General features: G+C 38.5%; 1 protein-coding gene and 1 pseudogene across 1 annotated transcript; one reads left to right on the top strand and one right to left on the bottom strand.

Moving 5' to 3' along the window:
* Positions 1–16426: 16426 nt before the first annotated feature.
* Positions 16427–18067, bottom strand: LOC142639797 (uncharacterized). Its single transcript, XM_075813935.1, has 2 exons — positions 17775–18067; positions 16427–16829 (listed from the first exon to the last, which is right to left on the bottom strand). The coding sequence occupies exons 1-2, from the start codon at positions 18065–18067 to the stop codon at positions 16427–16429; spliced, it is 696 nt and encodes a 231-aa protein (XP_075670050.1).
* Positions 18068–20780: 2713 nt separating this feature from the next.
* Positions 20781–21264, top strand: LOC142638936 (pterocarpan synthase 1-like; annotated as a pseudogene).
* Positions 21265–21795: the final 531 nt, after the last annotated feature.

The following is a 21795-nucleotide window of genomic DNA, read 5'->3' as shown; positions in this document are numbered from 1 at the left end:
AAATTTTGGTTTAGGGAGTGGTATGGAAAGGACAAGGGGGATGAGATGAGCTCTAAGGTTCGGGATGCATTGAAGAGGTTGCATATGGAGAGAGTGGGTCAAAATGGAGTTTCGAGTTCTAGTGGTAATGGTGCTTCATTGTCTAGGGACTCCAGGCTAAGTGTTTGCAATGCTTCATTGTCTGATCAAATTAAAAGTTATAATAATAGGTTTAAGCAACACTTGACGGATGAGGACACTGTGGAAAGCAAATCTGAGTTGGATAGGTATTTGTTGGAATCTTCTGAGGACCCTGATGTGGAAGATTTTGACATTTTGATGTGGTGGAAAATGAATTCTTCTAGATATTGAGTCCTTTCCCAAATTTCCTGTGATGTGTTGGCTATTCCCGTCTCTACAGTTGCATCCGGGTCTGCTTTTAGTACAGGGGGGCGTGTTTTGGATTCGTTCCGTAGTTCGCTATCTCCTAATACAGTTGAAGCCCTTATTTGTACTAAAAATTGGTTGAAGGATGCAAAGAAAAAAAGACCAATAAAGCTTCGGAAGTGCACGGATAATGTGGAGGATATGGATGGTTTTGAGATTGACACAGGTAAATATATGTTCATTTTGTTTGTTGTATATATCAATTGTTTATTTATTTGCTCAATGCTTACGAATCATTTTATTTTGAATGGGATTGTAGAAATTGCATCGGTTTGCCCAATGCCTATGGAGGAGGATCCAAGCACCGTTGTGTTGGATGATGATGAGTGGTGTGCTACTCTTTGCTTGGAGTTAGTTAGTAGTTAGTATTATGTAAGTATACTTGCTATTATCATTCGTTTGTGTTAATTATAAATATTATATTATTCATAAACGTTTTATTGTTATTAACACGTGTTTATTTTGTTTTGTGTAGTATTTTGTAGGAGTTCTAGAATGATCAATGATGCGTAGTGCATAGACTTACTGGACAAAGGACTTACAAGAATTAACATTCTTTTGCCTATATGCTAATTATATCTGTACATGTTATTGGTAGTGGATTTTTCACTAATGGTAGTTTTTTGGGTATTCATGGGTGGGATTATTATTGGGGATACAAGCAATTAGCATTCTTTTGCCTAAATGCTAATTTAATTTGTATATCTTTTTTTTGGCATTTGTGGACAGTGACAAATGGTTCTATAATACGTTATTAAGTGGAAACATTAACGCTTATTGTTATTGACACTAACACACACAGTGACACAAATGATATTATATGCTACATGATAGTATTTTGGGAGTTGAACTCTTATTGAGGCAATTTCAAAATATTTTTGCATGGTGAATGAAATGAAAAAATTTGGATCATTATGTGAATAGAATTTTTGCACAGGTTTTGGAATATGCTTTTGTGTGACTAGGTTGTCACAGGTTTGGCAATTGGCATAGGTTTTTGCTTTTGTTTTATGTGTGACTAGGTTGTAACAGGTTTCATGAATTATTTGGCACAGGTTTCTTGAACAGGTTGATATATTGATATTGGGTTTGAAAATTAGATTGAAGAGAAACTTTTTCCCGAAGTTAAATTGTTGCAAGTTGGCGGACCTTCTCACGCTTACACTCCCAAACAGCACACACCCCTAACAATAAGAGATAATCAATCACTCTACCAAAGTACACAAAGAAAGATAAAATTGCGGAGAGAAGAAAGAAGTGAACTCTTGTATTCTTGTTTCTCGTCTTCAAACATGGTTTGAAATGGAAGAAAGTATGGGTATATGTAGTACCCCGTGTAACCTTAACATCTATCATATTAAGTGTGAGTTTGGCATTGATGAAAGTTGCCAGCTTATTTTACTATTCAGCTTATTTTTGCTACTATTTATAGGTTCCATTGCACCTTTTGGTACTATTCATATGTCTTACCAATGTTATGAATACCGTTTTGGAACCCATTTCTGTTTGTTTATTGGAATGGAATATTTTGGTACTGGGCAATTTCGGGTGCCATTTCGGAAACCATTTCGGAATTACTGCTAAAATATATATATTTATATATTATTATTGATCTTATGTAAAATAATGAATTTAATATCTTTCTATTAAAATAAAGTGGGATTATTATTTAAAAAAAACATTTATTTTATGGTTTTTTTTTAAATAAAACTCAGTGATGGTACACATGAGCTTCCAAGAAGCTTCCTACTATCTACTTTTTCCCATTTCCCAACCCAGCCACGTGACTAGTACACTATAACAGTATAACCTACTAATGCAGATGGGTAGTCTTTCAGCTCTCTTCATCATTTCATGTCTAAGCTCTTTTCCCACTCATTCTCATCTTCTTCATCTCCTTTCTTTTTCACAAGTCACACACCATTTTTGCTTCATTAGTTCATCTTGCTCTTCAATTTTATTTTCAACTTCTCTGTCACAGTTGAGGGGGTCAGATAGTGAGAGATTATAAAGAGACTAGGAGCTACAGGACGCTGATCAAGTTCAGGAAGGGAAAATAGAAAGCCAAAATCATACCGACCGGAAAATGAATTTCGGCCGAAATTGGCCGGAATTGACCGGAACGCCCGGAATGGGCCGAAATGGGGCGAAATTTAATCCGAGGTGGAATGGAGGGTATTACCATTCCGGTTTACACACCGGTATAAGATATTTCGGCCGTTCTGGCCGGAACGGAACGTAATCCATAACAATGGGTCTACTATACTATTTCAGTTAACTTTTACCTTTATCTACAGTACTTTCAGCAAAGATTTTCAGTTTTAGCAAAATAAGCGGATCCCAAACAAATCCTAAATTACATAACTTCAAAATTTTACTACACCATGCAACAACTTGTATTTTTAGTAAGTCATTCATAAATGAGATGGAGTTTCATAAACTAAATTAAGTTTAAATCTCAAGTCTCAACACCTCCTATAGACTTAATTTCTTAGTGACTCCAAGTAAGATTCATACCTTGAGGGATTTACTTAATAGATCTGTCACTTGATCATGAGATTTTATGAACTCAAGTTGAACCTCTCTCTTGGTGATGCACTCTAGATAAAATGATACCTTGTATCTATTTGGTAGCGTCAGTTGTGAGAGATTGGATTTTTTCAACAGCTAGTACTAGCTTGTTGTCTACAAACATGTATGTGGCTTTGAGCTTCACAAGCGGCAACTGTCATGGTTGGTTGCCTCTTGGAAGTCATGTGAATGCGCACAATGTTGATCTCTCATATAGAATTCAAATCTAACTAGTAATACTCTTTTCACTATCCATATCTCAAATCCAAATTCAACTACATTCACTATAGCCAACAAGTTTAAACTCCTTATAAAGTGAATAAAGCAATTCAAAATCAATTTTAACTTTCACCTTAGACCTTAGTAAAGTATTCACTTGGTCATCTTCAAATGAGTCATGAATGCATACATTAAAAGTGATAAGGGCATTTTTGTCCAGAGAAGCTTTCCTCATTCGTCTAGACAAATGAACTTCACTTGCGATTCTTTAGGATAAAATCCTCTAGTGACCTGTTTGCTTTTTGGAAGACCCGCCAGGGACCCCTTTGGGTTAGCTCGACGGGTGTCTCGCGCAAGCTGGAGTGAGGGTAGACGAACAAGATGGATGAAGAGAAAGCTTGACATGCAGATGCTCCTGAACCTGACGGTTGGGTTGTGGGTCCCGCAATACTTTTCGTACACACCACTCATCAACCCCTATAGGGAAATAATTTGCATACCACGTCCAAAGATCCCTCCACACACTCATATTCTCCCAATATGGGAAGTAAGGCCCTGAGATCATACAAGGAAAAACCCTATGCTCGTGGGATCTCAGTCAGCCCTACACATCTATATAAGCACTAAGCCTCCTCCTACCACAGGTACATAAAACATTCTCCTCACTCTGGTATCCTTGAGTTCTTGGAGATTCTTCAACCACTAATTTAACTATCGGAGGATTTTTGGCCAGCACTCCATCAGTGCTCTCCATTGGTTCTTTGTTCTCTTGTTTTGCAAGTATCCAATCAGTGCGTGTGAGGACATCAGCTCACTGACGATTTTTGTGCATCATCAATTGGTACCATCTGAGGGGGCAGATGGGCCACTGGACTTGAGCTAAAGGGCCCCGCCTTCTTTACCTCCAAGGCCCTCTTCTTCCCTAGGTCTATCTCTGAAATAGAAAAACCAACCAACAGGTCAACACCGACGAATCAATAGGTAAGGGACGGACCAAGATAGGTAAGGGACGGGAAAAAGAAAACTTATGCAAGTGGGCTTGGGCATCTAACCTCTTTGCTTCGTTTGTCAGGGTTGGTCCACCACAAAATGCATGCAAGCTATCAAGCGTGACCAATTTCTTCCAACTCCTCTTCCCAAGTGGGATAGCAAGGATGCTTTGTAAGAAATCCTCTTCCTTCTCGCTAATCATCAGGTGCACCTAGGCTGAAAAAGAAAACATGAAGGGTTAATATAAAGAAGTGAGTACAGATAGATCAAGCTATGATTGATGACATACCAAACTCATCTAAAATACCCCACTTATTGTCATATTCTTCCCTTATGCTGTCCCACTTGTCAGGCCTACACACCCAATTTGAGCCTTGAACAAAGAAATACCTACTCTTCAAATCATAATTGGAATCAGGAAAGCCGGTCACTAGTTTTAGTGATGGCTTACGAACCATGAAATTGTAAAAATCCTTCGGGGCTACAATTTGCTTAGGTTTGTAATAGAAGAAGAATTTGTTGAGGGTAAGGCAATGACAACCTCCACTTATTTTCCCCCACAACACCTCAGCCTCAAGAAAAATCCTCCAGGAATTAGGGTAGATTTGGCTTACGGACACACCCAAGTGGTTCTCCAATTGATGGTGTAACTCTGTGAGGGGCAACCTCAACCCTGCAATGAAGACGGCTTTATAAAAGCCGACGTTTACAGTTCATCCAAAATAACACTTTTCCCTCTTCCCTACCATCCTCAAAGGTATATCGTCTGGAATCTGAAAACGAGGACGTATCCTACTAAACACTTTGTTTGTGATTTTAGAGAGGAATTCATTCATCGATCAAATACTAGGAAGGATGAATGGCCTATAGCCACCGCTAGACGAACTAGGGGCCTCAACCTCCTCTCTTCTTCTTGCCTCTTCACCTTCTTCTTTTTCCTTTTCTTCTTCTCCTTCTTCTTCTTCCTCCTCTTTTTTTTTTTTTCTTCTTCTTCCTTTTCCTCCTCCTCCGTGAAATGGGTCGATGGCTCCCTCTCTTGAGAGCACGTTGGGTATTCCGTCATAGGGTCATAACCTGATGGACGAACCTCATTGTCGCCTGCATCCAGATGGATTGACAATGAACGATCACTCGTCGCTTCCTTATCACCTAGCATTCTTTCACCTACAATCGACAAATGGAAACTAAGCATCTACTCACACAAAAACTAGATACTAGACCAACGATCGGATGAGTATAAAAAAGAAGAGCAGAGAAAATAGGAAGCATAGGAGTTCGAAGGAAACTTACTCAAAAACCAACGGTGCACTAGTTATATCAATAAAGGACACTGTGTAGTGGTGAATCCCAGTTGCGAATGATCGAGTATGAGCTTTGGTGAGTGAGAAAGGGTAAAACAAGCAAACAAAAAGCATAGGAAGGGCATCGAGCTATTTATAGGACGAAGGGACAAAAGAAAAAAAGTGACACGACGTTTCCTATCCACCATTCAGAAGCCACCACTTGTCATCAACTATCATTAAAAGATAGTTTTGCCCCTCCAAATTGCACAAACACCAAGGGAAAGCAATAAATGATGTCTCGATAAACTCCATCACCTGTCGACCATCCCAACGAATAATGGAGTAGGGGAAAGTTGATAAGGGCACTTTTGTCTAGAGAAGCTTTCCTCATTCATCTGGATGAATGAACTTCACTCGTGATTCTTCAAGATAAAATCCTTTAGTGACTTGTCTGCTTTTTGGAAAACCCGTTGGGGACCCCTTTGGGTTAGCCTGACGAGTGACTCGTGCAAGCTATAGTGAGGGTAGACGAACCTGACAGATGAAAAGGATGCTCGACAGGCAAATGCTCCTAAACCCGACGGTTAGGCTGTAGGTCCTACAATACTTTTCGTACACACCACTCATCAACCCCTACAAGGAAATAACTTGCACACTACATCTAAAGATCCTTCCACATGCTCGTATCCTCCCAATATGGGAAGTAAGGCCCTGAGATCTTGGAACATTAACTCCATATCCTCTATACAAGGAAAAACTCTATGCTCATGGGATCTCGGTAAGCCTTACACCACTATATAAGCACCACGCCTCCTCCTATTGCATGTACGTAAAAAATTCGCCTAGCTTTGGTATCCTTGAGTTCTTGGAGATTCTTTAGCAACTAACTTAATTATCAGAGGGTTTTTTGGCCGGCATTCCACCGGTGCTCTTTGTTGGTTCTTTGTTCTCTTGTTCTACAAGTATCCAATTGGTACGTATGAGGACCATCGGCTCATTGACAATTTCTGTGCATCATAAAAGAACAATGAACTTTGAACCGATTTGTGCGAGGAAGATTTTCACAAGTTAAAAGAAACTAAAACTACAGTGGCTGCTCAAATAATTTTTGTTTCGATGAAAACTATCATCTATGTAACATGAGGGAAGATGAAAATAAAAATTGAAAAAGAAAGAAGGAATTGAGAGACATGGTGAGAATTTGGAGAGGGAATAATGGGAAAAGATGAATAATGGAGGGAAATGGGAAAGGGGGGCTTGAAATTTTTGTGCCTTTTATTTTTATTTATAAAATTTTTTACTGGCAGAATTTGTTGTAGCGATCTACCGGCTTCAAAATCCATAAAAAAGAAACAGTTTATTGAAGTAAAAATGCTGCAATAGCTTTGTTGTAGCGTTTTTTTACAAAAGTGATACGATGTACGCACGTGCTACTTACAGAGAAGAGAAAAAGAAAAATGCTAATATGATAATAAGTCTTGTAACTTTTGTCACAATTTGCATACGTGATGAGTTATAAGTAGTGGAGTTGTGAATACACATGGATGCACAATTTTTCTCCACTACTTACAACTTACTACATAATTAAGTTGTGGCAAAGTTTGTATAATTTATTGTGAATTTGTGATCTTACCATTATTTTTTTAAAAAAAAAGTACGCAATCAATTGTTACATTAGAACACTCAAGTAGCATCTTCTCATAAAGAAAAAAGAAAAAGATAAAGGAAAAGAAAACTCAAGTAGCAGGGTATCACTCATCAGTGTGTCGGCCAACAACTTTCACTAGTCGTTAGCTCCCTATATGTAATTTGCAAATGCGGAAAAATCTGTTATACACATGTGGATTCACACGACTGCTCAAAATGTATTGAGCTCATGATTTTTAGTTATAGTATGTACTAAATTTGTGACTTTAAGTCATAATTTTATATTTAAAATCGTGACTTAAAATCATGGGTTTAGTGCATTTTGGGCCATGTGTAAATTTGTCTAAGAACAACTGCATCAGTTGATGCAAAGTTGTGCAAAATAAAAAAAGTTGCTCATTTTACACAATTTGAGCAAAAAAAATTCACATCAGTGGGTGTAAAATTGTGCATTTATGCACAATCGCTACAGTAACCTTGCATATATGCACGGTTACTGTAGCATTTGCATTTATTATTTTATTAGTTTTCTCTCTCTCTTGACTCTGGTGGTCTCCTTTTTTTTTTTTTTTTTTTTTTTTTTCCTTCTCTTGTCTCTAGCTCCAACCCTCACCGTCCTTGTCACCGGCCTCACCGTCCTCGTCATCGGTGCCACTGGCTTCGTTCGAACCCACGTCTCCATGGCCCTGAAGCGACAACTTCAATGGGTCTTGAGAAAATTTGTGTCTCGACAACTTCAATGGGTCTCCATCATGGTCTCATCGCTTGCGAGCGAAGAGAAATGACACACAGTGTTGTTTACAGAAATGAAAGTTGGGAACGCAACACCCCTTTCGATCTTCTTCTTAACATTCTTGTACATATTGCCAGTTTTTGCCTTAATTTTATATATAAAACAAAAAAACCACAAAATCATTACAAAAACAGAATAAAACTAACCACAAGAACAGTATCTCAGTTCAAAATTTAAGAAAAGCTCACTCTCTAATTATTGTTTGGTTGATGAGAAAGTGAGAGAGGTGGATTGGGTCTGTGAGAGAGAGAGGTGGTGAGGGAGAGAATAATAAAAAAATGTAAAGGAATGAATATTTTATTTAATAAATGAGTAAAATAGATAAACTGATGTGGGTGTTTTGTAAAAATGAGTGTCTAAAATAGAAAAAATAGCTTTTTTCGTGCAAAATAGATGCTAGGTCCTTAGATATTTTTTGCCCTTTAGAGTAAGATTTTATTTATTTATTTATTATTTTTGGTATGGGACGAAACTTGAATTAAGCATGTATAAACAACTTTCAAGTAAGGTAGTGCCATTTTAATCACAATTGCTCTCCTCGTTAGTAGGAGCTCTCTCTCTCTCTTGTTACTACGAGATATTTCTCCCTTAGGGTTTCTTAAGGGTTTGCTTTCTATTTTCTTAGGTTGTGTTTGGTTCAGTGTAAAATATTTTTTGGGTGTAAAATAATTTCAGGTGAAAATATTTTCCGAAAAGGAAAATAATTTCTAGTGTTTGGTTGCACTTTAAAAATTATATTAGAAAATAATTTCAAGTATTTAGTAACATTTTGAAAATGCAAATTTTCTACTAATTTCTCACATTTTCTCAGTCATTTTCTCAACTTCCAAAAAAATTTTATATCAAAATCCACAACACCCACACACCAGCACCCACACCATCACAACAACAACAAAAAAAAAAAAAAAAAAAAAATCAGAGATCAAAGAGAGAAAGATTGAGAGATTGAGGGAAAGAGAGATCGGTCTTCTGTGGCGGCGACGATCTAGATGGCGGTGACATTGGAGCACGGCCTGCGGTTGGTTGTCAAGATTGGAGCTCAACGGAGGACTGCTGGGGTGCGATCTCGGTGCGAATGAGCCAGTGTTGGAATGCGATCTCGGTGGTGCAGCGTGATCTGGGCGGAGGTGGGGGCGGCACGATCTGGGCTGACCTTGGCTTGGCTGGAGCCGCCAGAGCTTGGCGTCGGACTGCGTGGGAAGTGAGGTTGGTGCATGTGTGAGAGGAGTATGTGAGGAGTGAGTAATTTTGGAAAGCATTTGAAGGTAAAATAGGAACGAAAATTATTTTACGGCTTGGCAAGCATTTTTTCGGTCAAACTGAATTCTATTTTCAGTTTGATTTTATTTTCAGGTGGTGCCAAACATGGACCCGGGTGCAAAATATTTTCCGAAAATCACTTACACCCAAAACAAACACAACCTTAATCCGGCTACCATGGCAGATGATGTTACGAGTATACTGGAGAAGATGAAGTTGACTTCGGATGAGGAAGAGGTCATCGAGATTCTGGAGGAAGGGCACAAAGAAGGGATGGAGAGTTGTGCACTTAGTCTGACTGGGAAGTTTCTTACTTGTCGGCCGTTCAATAGGAAGGCAGCCATAACTACTTTGAAAAGGGCATGGGGTTTGGAGGAAGGTGTTCAGATGATAGAAGTGGGAACAAATCTTTTTCAACTCAAGTTTCAAACTGAGTTTGAGATGGATCGGGTGCTTAAGGGAGGGCCGTGGTCCTTTGATAATCAGGTTTTGCTGTTGACTCGTTGGGAAGCTGGAATGACAGCAGATAATGTTAGTTTTGATTCGGTTGCCCTTTGGGTGCAAATCTGGGGCACCCCGTTTGACTTGGTGTCGCCTAAAATCGCAGAAACAGTGGGAAGTAGATTAGGTTCAGTGGTTGAGGTTGAGAAAAACAGAAGTTTGAGGGACAGAGTTACTTTATGAGAGTCAAGGTTGCTATTCCAATAGTAAAGCCGATCCGGCGAGGGGCTTTCTTGGCTGGTTCTGATGGCAAGAGTCACTGGGTCACGTTCAAATATGAGCGCTTCCCCCTGTTTTGTCAATTTTGTGGTTTACTCGGCCATGATTTAAAGCATTGTGCTCCTTATTTTGCAGCAACCAAGAACGACGGGCAGGTTATTTGTCAATATGGGGACTGGCTTAAAGCCACGGGGGGTCGGACTCGATCACCTCCTCACAGGAAGTATGAAAGGGAAGAGGCCAGAGTGGAGTTTGACCAGTGAAAGGAACAGTTTGGCCAGGTTAGTCATGATGCAGTCACTGGAGACGGCGGAGACACAGTTCACCATTATTCCAATCCTAAATCCTTTACGGAGGAGGGTGCAGGTAGTGGTCAGGTTCAAGTTCCGGTGGCTGTTTCCATGCAGACGGCGGCTAAAGCAGGTAACGTAAACCCTAGGGTAACTAATGAAGTTGATGACTAGTTACGGATTCCATGCAAGCTGATGGCGTGTTAGGTGCAAACCGAGCTGACGTGGAGGAGCATAATTCTGGGGCAGTAATTTCAAAGCCGGATATTCAACTATTATTAAATGGCATGCCTGATTTGAATACGTGGACTGCGAAGGAAGTTAATAGTGCTAATAATAGGGATGAGGTGCAAGTAGCGTCCAGGTCAGAGGAGTTTCTTGAGCACGTGCCACACAACAATCAGCTATCTATGGATGAAGCTGGGCTGTCTAATTTTAAGCCTAAATCTATATGGACCCGGTTTAATAGAATGGAGTTTGGGCTTGGTGGATTAGCCCGTGCAATCACACTCCCAACTAGGAAGAGAGACATGAGAGATGATGCTGGTGAGCAGGTTGATGAGAATGAACATAAGAGAGGGAAGGTCGTCAATAAGGAAGGAGTTTCAGATGATTTATCGACGGGGGTGGACAGCCACCCTTGCCGGAAGCAATGAGGCTGTTAAGCTGGAACTACCAAGGGCTTGGGAATCCTTGGACAGGTCGTAGCCTTCGCAAGATTGTGAGGGAACAAGCTCCCACAATCTGTTTTCTGATGGAGATTAGACTGGATAAAGATGGTTTTGAAAGTTTATATGGTAATTTGCCGTATCAGAATAAAGTTATTGTGAAGCATCCTGATTCGGGTGGAGGGTTAACACTTTTGTGGAAAAATTCTATCACATTAGAGGTCATCAACTACACTGTGAACCATGTTTTGGCTGTAGTTATAGAGGAAGATGACTTTAAATGGTTTTTGACTTGTTTCAATGGATGGCCGGAGGCTCAACAAAAGGAAAAGTCTTGGAGATTGTTGGAATATTTGAAGACATTTGTGTAAGGACCTTGGCTGGTTGTAGGGGATTTTAACGCTTTTTTACATGCCTCTGAGAAGAAAAGTAAAAGACCACCACAATATTCACAGGTTGATGCATTTAGGGCTGCTTTGGAGTCTTGTCAGCTTCAGGATCTGGGTTATAAAGGATATCCTTTTACTTGGAATAATAGGAGACTGGGTGAGGCAAATACTAAAATCAGATTGGATACAGCCGTGGCCAATAAAGACTGGATTGGGAAATTTCAAATGAGCAAAGTTCTACACCTTTCAACTCATGCTTCAGATCATTTACCAATTCTTTTGCAGGTTCAATCTTTTGTTCCACAAAGAAGGGAGAGAGGATTTAAATTTGAGGAGTCTTGGATACTCATGGAGGACTGTGAGGCTACGGTAAAGGAGGCTTGGGATAGTGAGCTGGTTGTTGAGCAGGGTTTGGCTTCAACCTTGAAGAAGATACAAGTCTGTGGTTTAGAATTAATGAAGTGGGGCTCGGCAAGAACAACTCCTAATGAAGAGGCAATCAAACAGATTCAGAAGAGGCTGGACCGATTAAATGAAGAGGAGATGACTTCTGATAGCAAGGTCGAATATCTAGATGTTAAAACATATGTGGTTCACTTGATAAGAACATATGTCATTCTTTTATGTAATTGGCTGATCCTTCGACAAAACGCACTTTACTTGTAATTGGGTAGATCTAGGATGTTTTTAATGCTTCAAGAAATAAGGTTTCAAGATTAAGTGTTAAAGCCATGCAAGTCTGTTCAAGAAACAAGCTGAGAAGTGCTCTTCATTAAAACTCGACAGCTGCATCTATTGAGCTTTAAGAAGTTGTTCCAACCCCGTGGCTCGACAGCTTCTCGACAGCACCTCGACACCTCTAGTTGTCGAGATTTAAGAAAAACAATTTTTCAATACTGTTTTGATTCTAATCCGTGGACATGTCTTTGGATCTTCTTTTCTCATAACCCTAGACATTTAAAAGGATTATTTTAGGGGCCGTCAAAGTAAGCACAAGTTGCACAAGCATTGAGCAAAGTCTATTCAAGTAATTTGTGACCGGAGACAAAGTTTGCCCTAGTTCATCTCTTTGTGAAGAAGCTGCTGTGTCTTTGTACCATAGAGTTTTGTAACCAAGTATCTTCTTGTTCTTCATTGTGAGGATGAATTGAAGAACTTTGCAGCCAACATCTTTCTCAAGTTGGTGATTGAAGTCGCGTACTAGGATCCATGCAATTGGTTAGTCACGTACTAAGAGCCGTGCATTGAATAGAAAAGATTGTCACTACAAAACAAGTCCAATTGAGTATTGGGGTAAGGGTTTAACTGTAGGTTGGTATAAGGTACTGGGATTCCTTTACTTGTAACCACTTGTTGTGATAATAGTAGATTCTCGGGAGTGGTGAACTTAAAATCACCTGATGGGGTTTTTGCCTTGGAGGTTTTCCTCATTCCTAAACAAATCATCGTGTCATTTTATTTTCCGCTACACTTTAGTTTATTGGTGATTTGTTTGTGCTACCACGCGTTTGCATGTTAAATTGGTCAATTAATTAAACTTGGCTAATTAATTAATTAATCCATCACAAGTGGGCAATGCGTTTTTGGCCTATCACTAGAGTTGAACAAAAAGATGGGTGAATTTCTCCAAAAACAGGAAACTTATTGGGCTCAAAGGTCTAGAATTTCATGGTTACAACATGGTGATAAAAATACTAAGTTCTTTCACTCCAAGGCTTCACAAAGGAGGAGAAAGAATCATATTCGGGGTATCAAAAATTGCCAAGGGCAATGGGTGGAAGAATTAGAGGAGGTGGTGGCAGTTGCCTCTGATTATTTTCAAACCTTATTTCAGGCTAGAGCATGTGACCGGATGGAGGAGTGCCTGGATGCTGTTCCACAGATGATGACTGAAGAAATGCAAAAGGCTTTGTCTGGGGAGTTTACTGCATAAGAAGTGAAAGTGACCTTATTTCAGATGGGTCCTACAAAAGCTCTAGGACCTGATGGTATGAACCCTTTTCTTTCAAAAATTCTTAGCACATAGTGGGTGATGATGTTGTTATGGCTGTTTTGGATTTTTTAAATAATGGTCACATGCTACCTAAGATAAATCACACAAACATAGTTCTTATTCCGAAAGTGAAAAATCCTGAAAAAAAAAAATGTCTAATTTTAGATCTATAAGTTTATGTAATGTGATTTATAAGATTATGTCAAAAGTTTTCGCAAACAAATTGAAACAGGTGCTTCCATATATAGTCTCGCCCACCCAGAGTGCCTTTGTACCGGGGAGATTGATTACATATAATGTCTTGGTGACCTATGAAACACTACATACAATGCATGCTAGGAAGAAGGAGAAGAAAAGGTATTTGGCATTGAAATTGGATGTTAGCAAAGCCTATGATTGTGTGGAGTGGCAGTTTCTTAGGGGGATTAGGGAAAAGATGGGTTTCCTAGCATTGTGGATAGAGAGGGTGATGAGTTGTGTCACTACTCCAACTTTCTTTATTCTAGTGAATGGTAAACCTTATGGTATGATACATCCATCAAGAGGAATACGACAATGTGATCCATTATCACCATATCTATTTCTCTTATGTGCAGAAGGCTTTACGGCTCTGTTAGCAAAAATAGAAATTGAAGGGAGGATTAAAGGGGTTTCCATATGTAGAGGGGCACCCAGAATTACCAACTTACTCTTTGCTGATGATTCTCTGTTGTTTTGTCAAGCTATACAGAATGAAGGGCAAGCTGTAAGGGAAATTCTTCAAACATATGCACAGGCTTCAGGGCAATGTGTGAATTTGGAGAAATCTTCAGTTTATTTCAGCAGTAATACCACAGGTAGTCAAAGGCAACAGATTCTACAAATTCTAGGGGTGAAGGAGTTGGAGAGATTTAAATCTTATCTAGGGCTACCAACATTGATTGGAAGAGCTAAGTATCATACTTTTTCTTATTTAAAAGACCAAATCTGGAAGAAGCTGCAAGGTTGGAAAGGTATGTTGTTATCAAGAGCCAGAAAGGAAATTTTGATAAAGGCGGTGGCCCAATCTATCCTCACTTACACTATGAGTGTGTTCCAGCTTCCTATGAAACTATGTGATGAACTGAATAGTATGTGTGCTAGATTCTGGTGGGGTCAAGTAGGTGATGAAAGGAAAATCCATTGGAAGAGGTGGGATAAGCTGTCAATTTCAAAGAAGGAGGGTGGTATGGGTTTTCGGGATTTGAGAGATTTTAATTTAGCCATATTGGCTAAACAAGGTTGGAGATTAATCCAAGGGAATGACTCTTTGCTATATTGGTGCTTCAAAGCAAGATATTTCCCTTGGTCTTCTTTTCTAGAGGCCAAAGAATCGCCTGGTTGTTCCTATGTCTGGAGAAGTATATTGGCTACCTTGCCTATTCTTAGATTGGGTTCTTGTTGGAGGGTTGGTAATGGGTCTTCCATAAGTGTTGTAGGGGATAGGTGGCTTCCTAACCATCCCACGAATAAAATTTTGTACCCCTGACATGAGCTGGTTGGAGATTTAGCAGTATCAGATATGATTGATCTGGAGTTACATATATGGAGAAGAGACATGATTATAGGAATGTTTCACAGAGAAGATGCTGAAGCTATTTTTTGAATCCCCCTCAGTTGAAGATTTTTTTTCCAAATTCAATCCTTTGGCTGCACAATAGGAGCAGTAAACTTTTTGTTAAGTCCGCGTATAAGCTTGGTAGACAGATTCAACTCCATGGAGATAGGACCGAGACTTCAAGTGGCTGTGCTGGGAAAAAAATTTGGCTGGTATTGTGGAAGCTTAAAATTCCAAATAATGTCAAAATATTTGGATGGAGAGTTTGCCATGATATTTTACCAACATCCTACAATCTGTCACGCTGGAGGATCATAACTGAAGATAAATGTCAACTGTGTACCAGAGAGGTGGAGACAACAGTTCATGCATTGTGGGAATGTGCTGCGGGGCAAGACGTATGGGCTGGTAGCATTTCAAAATTTCAAAAAGGGCCTTCTATTTTTTGTGATACACTTCAACTAATGGAGTTTCTAGTGGACAAGTTAACGGTTGAAGAGTTAGACCTATTCTGGGTGCAGGTGTGGATTATTTGGAACCAGTGAAACTGTGTTGTGCATGGAGGTCAATTAAAGGATCCTTAATGCCTGAACAAGTGAGCAGAGGACTTTGTTCTGGAATTTTAGCAAGCCCAGGTGCAGTTGATAGTGGTTCAAACTAAGCATATTAATTCTGACTAGTGGCAACCTCTACCGCCAGATGTATACAAGCTAAACTTTGATGCTGCTATGTTTTCGAGGCTGAACAGAATAGGTATAGGGACTATTATTTGAAATGATAAGGGGGAGGTTATGGCTACAATGTCTACTGTCGGACCAGGTGCAAAAAACAGTGAAGAAGCCGAGTTAATGGCCTGTAGAAGATCCTTGGAGTTTGACGTGGATGCTGGGTTTTCAAGTTTGATAATTGAGGGTGATAATGCTAATGTCATTCAAGCCATTTCTTCATCTCTGCCTAATCATTCCATTCTTGGCTGTGTGGTAGATGATATTCGCCATTTGATGCATGGGTTATATTGGGCTAGGACTAATCAGATTAGGAGGGGAAGGAATACAAGGGCACATTTTCTTGCCCAATATGCTAGAACTTTAGATGAGGATTTATTTTGGATTGAGGATTCTCCTCCACCTGCCTTGGCAGCCTTGTTTCATGATGCTTTATTATTATAATTGAATGAAAGTTTCCTATTCAAAAAAAGTAAGATACTGCCATTTTACTCAAAAAAAGAAAGGAAAAAGAAAAGTAAGATGGTGCCACATAAATGATTTGGGTTTCATGGTTTGTCAGTATATTTTTCCTATCACAACCTTACTTGAACAAGTTCTGTTCTATAGGCTCGCATCTCTGTATTTTTGCTCACTAAGCATGTCATATATACTTTCCCTAGATTGGATTAATATGAGCTTTAGATTAGATTTGCGTTTCGTAATAAACTAAAATTGCACTAATATGAACTTTAATTAGAGTTGCGTATCGTAATAAACTAAAATTGCACTAATATGAGCTAAAGATTTTGTGATGAGTCTTTCTCTATGATTTACTCACCTAAAAATATGAGAGTTTCTATAGGGACTTTTTTTTTGTGAAGACGATGCAACTATTCATTCATTTATATTAAAACAGTCATGACACAAGGCTTCTAGGACAGCGGGTGGAGCCTCCTCCATCCAATACAACTCATTAGTAACATTTCTAGCATATTGTGCTAAAATATGTGCTACTCTATTTCCTTCTCTTCTAATACAGCTAATAGAAACAGAGTGCAACCCACGGAGGTTGCAATGGATGTCTTCATACACATGTCCCAGCAATGAGTAGCCACCCGATGAACCTGCCACTACTTTCATGACTGCACTATTGTCACCTTCAACTATCAACTCAGAAAAACCAGCTTCCACAACAAAATCAAGAGCCTTTCTACATGCCAATGCCTCTGCCTCTTCACTGCTACTAACTGAAGGCCCCTTAACAAACATTGCCGCCATTACTTCACCATGTGAATTTCTGATTATTGCCCCAAAGCTTGAGCTCTGAATTCCATCAAATATAGCCGCATCAAAGTTAAGTTTATATATCGACGACGGAGGAGGCTGCTAGCTTTGTCTGGACTGTGCCGTGGTGGTTGGAAGAGCTGTCTGGTCTTGAACTTTCCTGTACTCGTCTAAGTGATGCGAACCTTAATCGACACGCTTTGAGACCCAACAAAAATATTGGAATATTTACCTAGGAAAGCTAAAATTCAGATTTATGATAGAAACCCTGACCCAACGTTTATAATCGAAACGCTAACCAAATGTATAAGTTGACCTTGACCCAATGATTATAAAGAATCACGAACCGAAGGTATAAAGTTTGAACGCCACAAGGAAGAATCCTTGATAAGTTCACAGTTCCTGAAGAACCAAAGAAGGGCAAAGCCTCACATTTTCTAATTTTTATTCAATAATATTATGAAAAACGTTTACAAACTTTAGGGCCTATTTAAGAGTTCCATAAAACTTGACAGACAAGAAAATATATTCTAAAATAACTCCTAATTGATACCTTACCATATCAGGAATCAAATTTGACCTAAAAAACATTAAATGCACCTAAAAATAACGAAAATACCTAAAAAAACGTTCTAAATAATAAAAGCTCTAAATTAAGGTAGATTTGGTATGAAATAACAGCTCCAGAATAGAAAAAAATCTCCATTAACTGATATAGAGCTAGAAAGTCAATCAGCCACTAATCCAAACCATAAATCACTCCCAATTAAGCTAGATCACTCCCAATAAATCACTCCCAAGCTTGGAATGTCCTGTGCTAGAATCAGCCCAACTTGGAATGTCCTGTGCTAGAATTAGCCCAAATCTCTTGAATCAGCCCATTAAGTGCTTCTTCGATCTTCTTGGATCTTGCTCTTGTAATAGGCTCAACTGGAATATGCAATGGATCCTTGAATACTTGTTGATTTTGATCACTAAGTACTCCACTGCCCTCTGGTTCAACAATTTTGGATCCCGTATCTGGCCTCCATGAGCAACCACATTTCTTTGATTCCAAAGAAGCCAGGCATGAACAAGGAAGACCTCAAACTCAGATGTAGATAATCTGTCCATTAAGTACTCAAATAATGCCACAACATCGTGAAAACCAAAGATACACTTCTGAAGACTTATCGCACAGCCAACCCACACGTCCTGTGCAATGCCACACTCCCAAATTGCATGAATTATATTGCAGTTTCTGGTACCCATGTACAGCCTTGACAACCCCTATCAGTGATTATTTTCCTTCGGCCCAAGTTCACTCAGGTCGGTAAAATATCCTGACATGCTCTCCACCCAAATATTTTTATTTTATTTGGCACATGCAGATGCCAAATTCTCTTCCACACCTGCTGACTACCCGCACCTCCAGAGCTCCCTATCCCATCATCAGTCCTCAAGAATTTCCTTGCAACATGGTACCCCGACCTGACAGTATATCTTCCACTCTTTGTGTTTCTATAGGGATAGTTTACTATTTTAAGCAAATATTGGAATTATTCTGAATTGTCTCTTTCTTTCTTGTCAAATAAAATTTAATGTTTTTTTAAAAATTTTAAAGTTACAATCAAATAAAGAAAAGCAAGTCATTTTTTTTTCTTACGCGGTAATGCAAAATTATTATCTAACAGGTTGATGAAATGAAATTAGTGGTCCCATGGTGCCCCCCCGCTTTCCAAAGCATTTTCATTTTTTCAATCCTATCGGTGTACTTATCATGTTTTGATGTTGATGCATTGCACGGCACACGTTTCTACGATTAACACCATGTAACATTGAGTTGAACTTGCAGAATTAATGAAGGCTTTAAGTTTACGGGAAAAAATGTGCGGATCAGTCAGACCAACATATATATACACACACAAGTTAGAACTGAAAATAATACCTGGTTTAATGGACTATGGACATGTAAAGTTATTAATTTCCACCATCGAAAATACTATAGATTTTTTATAGTTTATTTGCTAAACATAAAGCAAAAATATATAATTTTTGGTAGATTTTATGCGTAAGGGTGACAGAAAGCTCAATATTAACATATCTTCAGAAAAACTGGTTTTGCGCTTTTTATTTTTTTATTTATTTTTATTAAGTTGAGACAGCAAAAATAAAAAAACAAGAAACTTTTTGCCAAACTACATAGTGCACCAAATTAATATGACAAGCCAGGCGACAAGTTAAAACTGAAAATAATGGTATTTGGCCAATCAATGATTGACATGCCAAATTAATCATTTCAATGTACCCAAAAAAAAAATTAACGTTTAACGCTAATTGCTTACTTGCTCTGAGATACCAAATTTAATACAATTTAGTTACTTCCAAGTAAGTAACCCTGATAATATTGACAGTCAACCAGTCAACTTGGCAGTTTGGCATATATGCATGTGGATATTCTATCTGTTAGGATGTGTACTTTTAAATCATATTGTATAATGTTATATATGTTATTATTTATGACATTATGTATAACTTAATGTTGTGTTTAATAAAGTTGTTTTATTATTATTTAAAATAATGATAACATGAATATTGGGACATTATCATATAGTCCATGAGATGCATTGTATGTGATTTATGTGATTTAGTCACAGAAGATGTAAATCACAAGTTCCTTGTAAACTCAAAATGTAGTTCGTAATTGGTAATAAAATTGGGCATTCATCTGCGAAGACTACAACATATCGATTAAGATAATTTGTCTTGATCATGGAAATGGAGATTTCTAGTTGGTATGTTGATATGTTTTAAGAGTTAAAACATATTGAACTGGACCGCTGTGAGATTTATTATTCTTCTAACGACTATCAAATGAATAATAAACTCACGACTTACATTTGCATGAACTCTTAATCCTAAGAGAATAATGGATTTGATCATGAGGTGTAGGTTACTTTGATATATCAAGAGTAAGATCTAGAGTAACAGTCAAAATCTCAGTATGTTGGGCAACCACATTTAGTGTTGATGAAACATATATTCTCAAGATGGAATTCATAGTCTCTTAACGGAGATATAAAATATTCCCTTGAAATAAGTTTAATGGATTCAGTTATTCAGAGAGTTAGGTTTAACCACTTTAGTAAGAAGTTACTAAAATATATGTTTATGGAATTGGATTTCATAAATATATGATGAATAACTTAAAGGATTAAACCGGGTACTCAAGGATAAGATGTAATAATTTACAAAGTGGCAGTCTACATTCACGACTTTGAGTTACTACGAATATTTTATGAAGGGGTTGCATGTACAATAAAGTCTCGGGATATAATTTATAAATAAGATCTAAAGTGCAACTATATTTATATAGTGGTATTAAATATAGTTAATGGTAATTTTGGACTTGTTAAGAGTTGACAGAAAAGTCCAAGATCCATTGAAGCTAGTGTCTTATTGGTCCCTTTTGGTCCCACTTCAAGCCACACACTTAAGCTCAATTAGAAAGGCCCAAAAGACCAGCCCAATTAGATAATCAGTTAGATACAAAGGGAGAAACATACAGAATTTTCTGTAAAGAATTGTAAGAACACTATTGTGAAAAGGTGTGTAGTAAGTGTTAGACACTTTGACATTCTCTTTTTGGGACTGATTGAGAGACCACACATCTTGGGCGTTAGTGGAATTGGAGTGAAGATTAAAAGTGTTCCCAAGTGATTTTGATCTTCGGTTTTGAAATTCATCGCTCTAAGGTACACTCTCTTGTTCTATATTCTGAAATTTACATAGTACATGTTAACAATTACGAATGAAGTAGATCCGTTTGTTTTCTGCTGCGTACATGCATTTTTCCATCTCTCTCTCTCTCTCTCTCTCTCTCTAGCATTATAAATAGATCGAACCCCTTGCACCCTCAACACAAGCAAGTTCATTCATTCCTAAGATCTTGCTTAATTGCCAGCTTAGTTAGCTCAAATCCACAATGGAAACAAAAATTGTCTCATTGTCCTTAATGTTAGTACCCCTAACTCTAGCTACGTCCATAGAGGCCTCAAAGTACCAGTTCCAAAAGCTCAAAGAAACCAACATGGTGTTCTACATGCAAGACTAGGAGACAGGCCCCAATGCCACAGTGTTCCCCATTGCTAGCATCCCTAACAAGCCATGGCAAGTCACTAGGTTTGGTACAATCATGGTCATTGATGACAAGGTGACAGTGGCTATTGAAAGGAACTCATCCCAAGTTGGAAGGCTTCAAGGCATTTACATGAACTCGGCATTGGACGGCACTGACTTGCACCTGTTGGTGTACAGGTGTCACTTGTGTACACCAACAAGGAGTACAATGGTAGAACCCTTGAATATTTAGATTGGCTCATGGTTATGCTATTCTACAGATTGTTTATTATGATGTACCCAAGGGTAATGCAATAATAAGGTGGAATCTCACTGTTTTTCATTACTAAGTTGTTGGTATATCTGTATGGAATTAATACTAGTCGCTAAAGCAACTTGCTAGATTAAGTTTGCATTTAAACTAATTAAGGTACAAAAAAAAAGGTTTTAATATATATGTGGTGTATAATAAGTGACAACACAGATTTGTCATGTTTCTGGTTTACCATATGTAAAGTTGAATTTATTCAACTATGTGTTGATTTTATTCCGTGTCAAATTTGTTTGTAATTTAGCATTTAGAAACCCTGTATTTAGGTGAGAATAGTGTAAGGGTTGTGTGTGAGATAGTGTGAAGATTTGATTAAGACTGTGCAATACAAAGTTGACTCGCGACTAGAACTCATGACTGACTAGCAAGTGGTGACTCACCAAAATGAAGCACACGTGTGAAGCATGCAAGAAGTTGAAGACTTAGGACAGCTGGATCACTACAAGACAAAAGTACAGTCTGGCCTACGAGATCTCTCATGTGTCAATTGCCAAGGAGGCGTGGCAAATTTTGAAGACCACCTACGAAGGCACCAAGAAGGTGAAGGATA

This window comes from Castanea sativa, chromosome 6, assembly GCF_040712315.1.
Source record: "Castanea sativa cultivar Marrone di Chiusa Pesio chromosome 6, ASM4071231v1".
Classification (NCBI taxonomy): Eukaryota; Viridiplantae; Streptophyta; class Magnoliopsida; order Fagales; family Fagaceae; genus Castanea; species Castanea sativa.
This window is presented reverse-complemented; position numbering and strand designations above follow the sequence as displayed.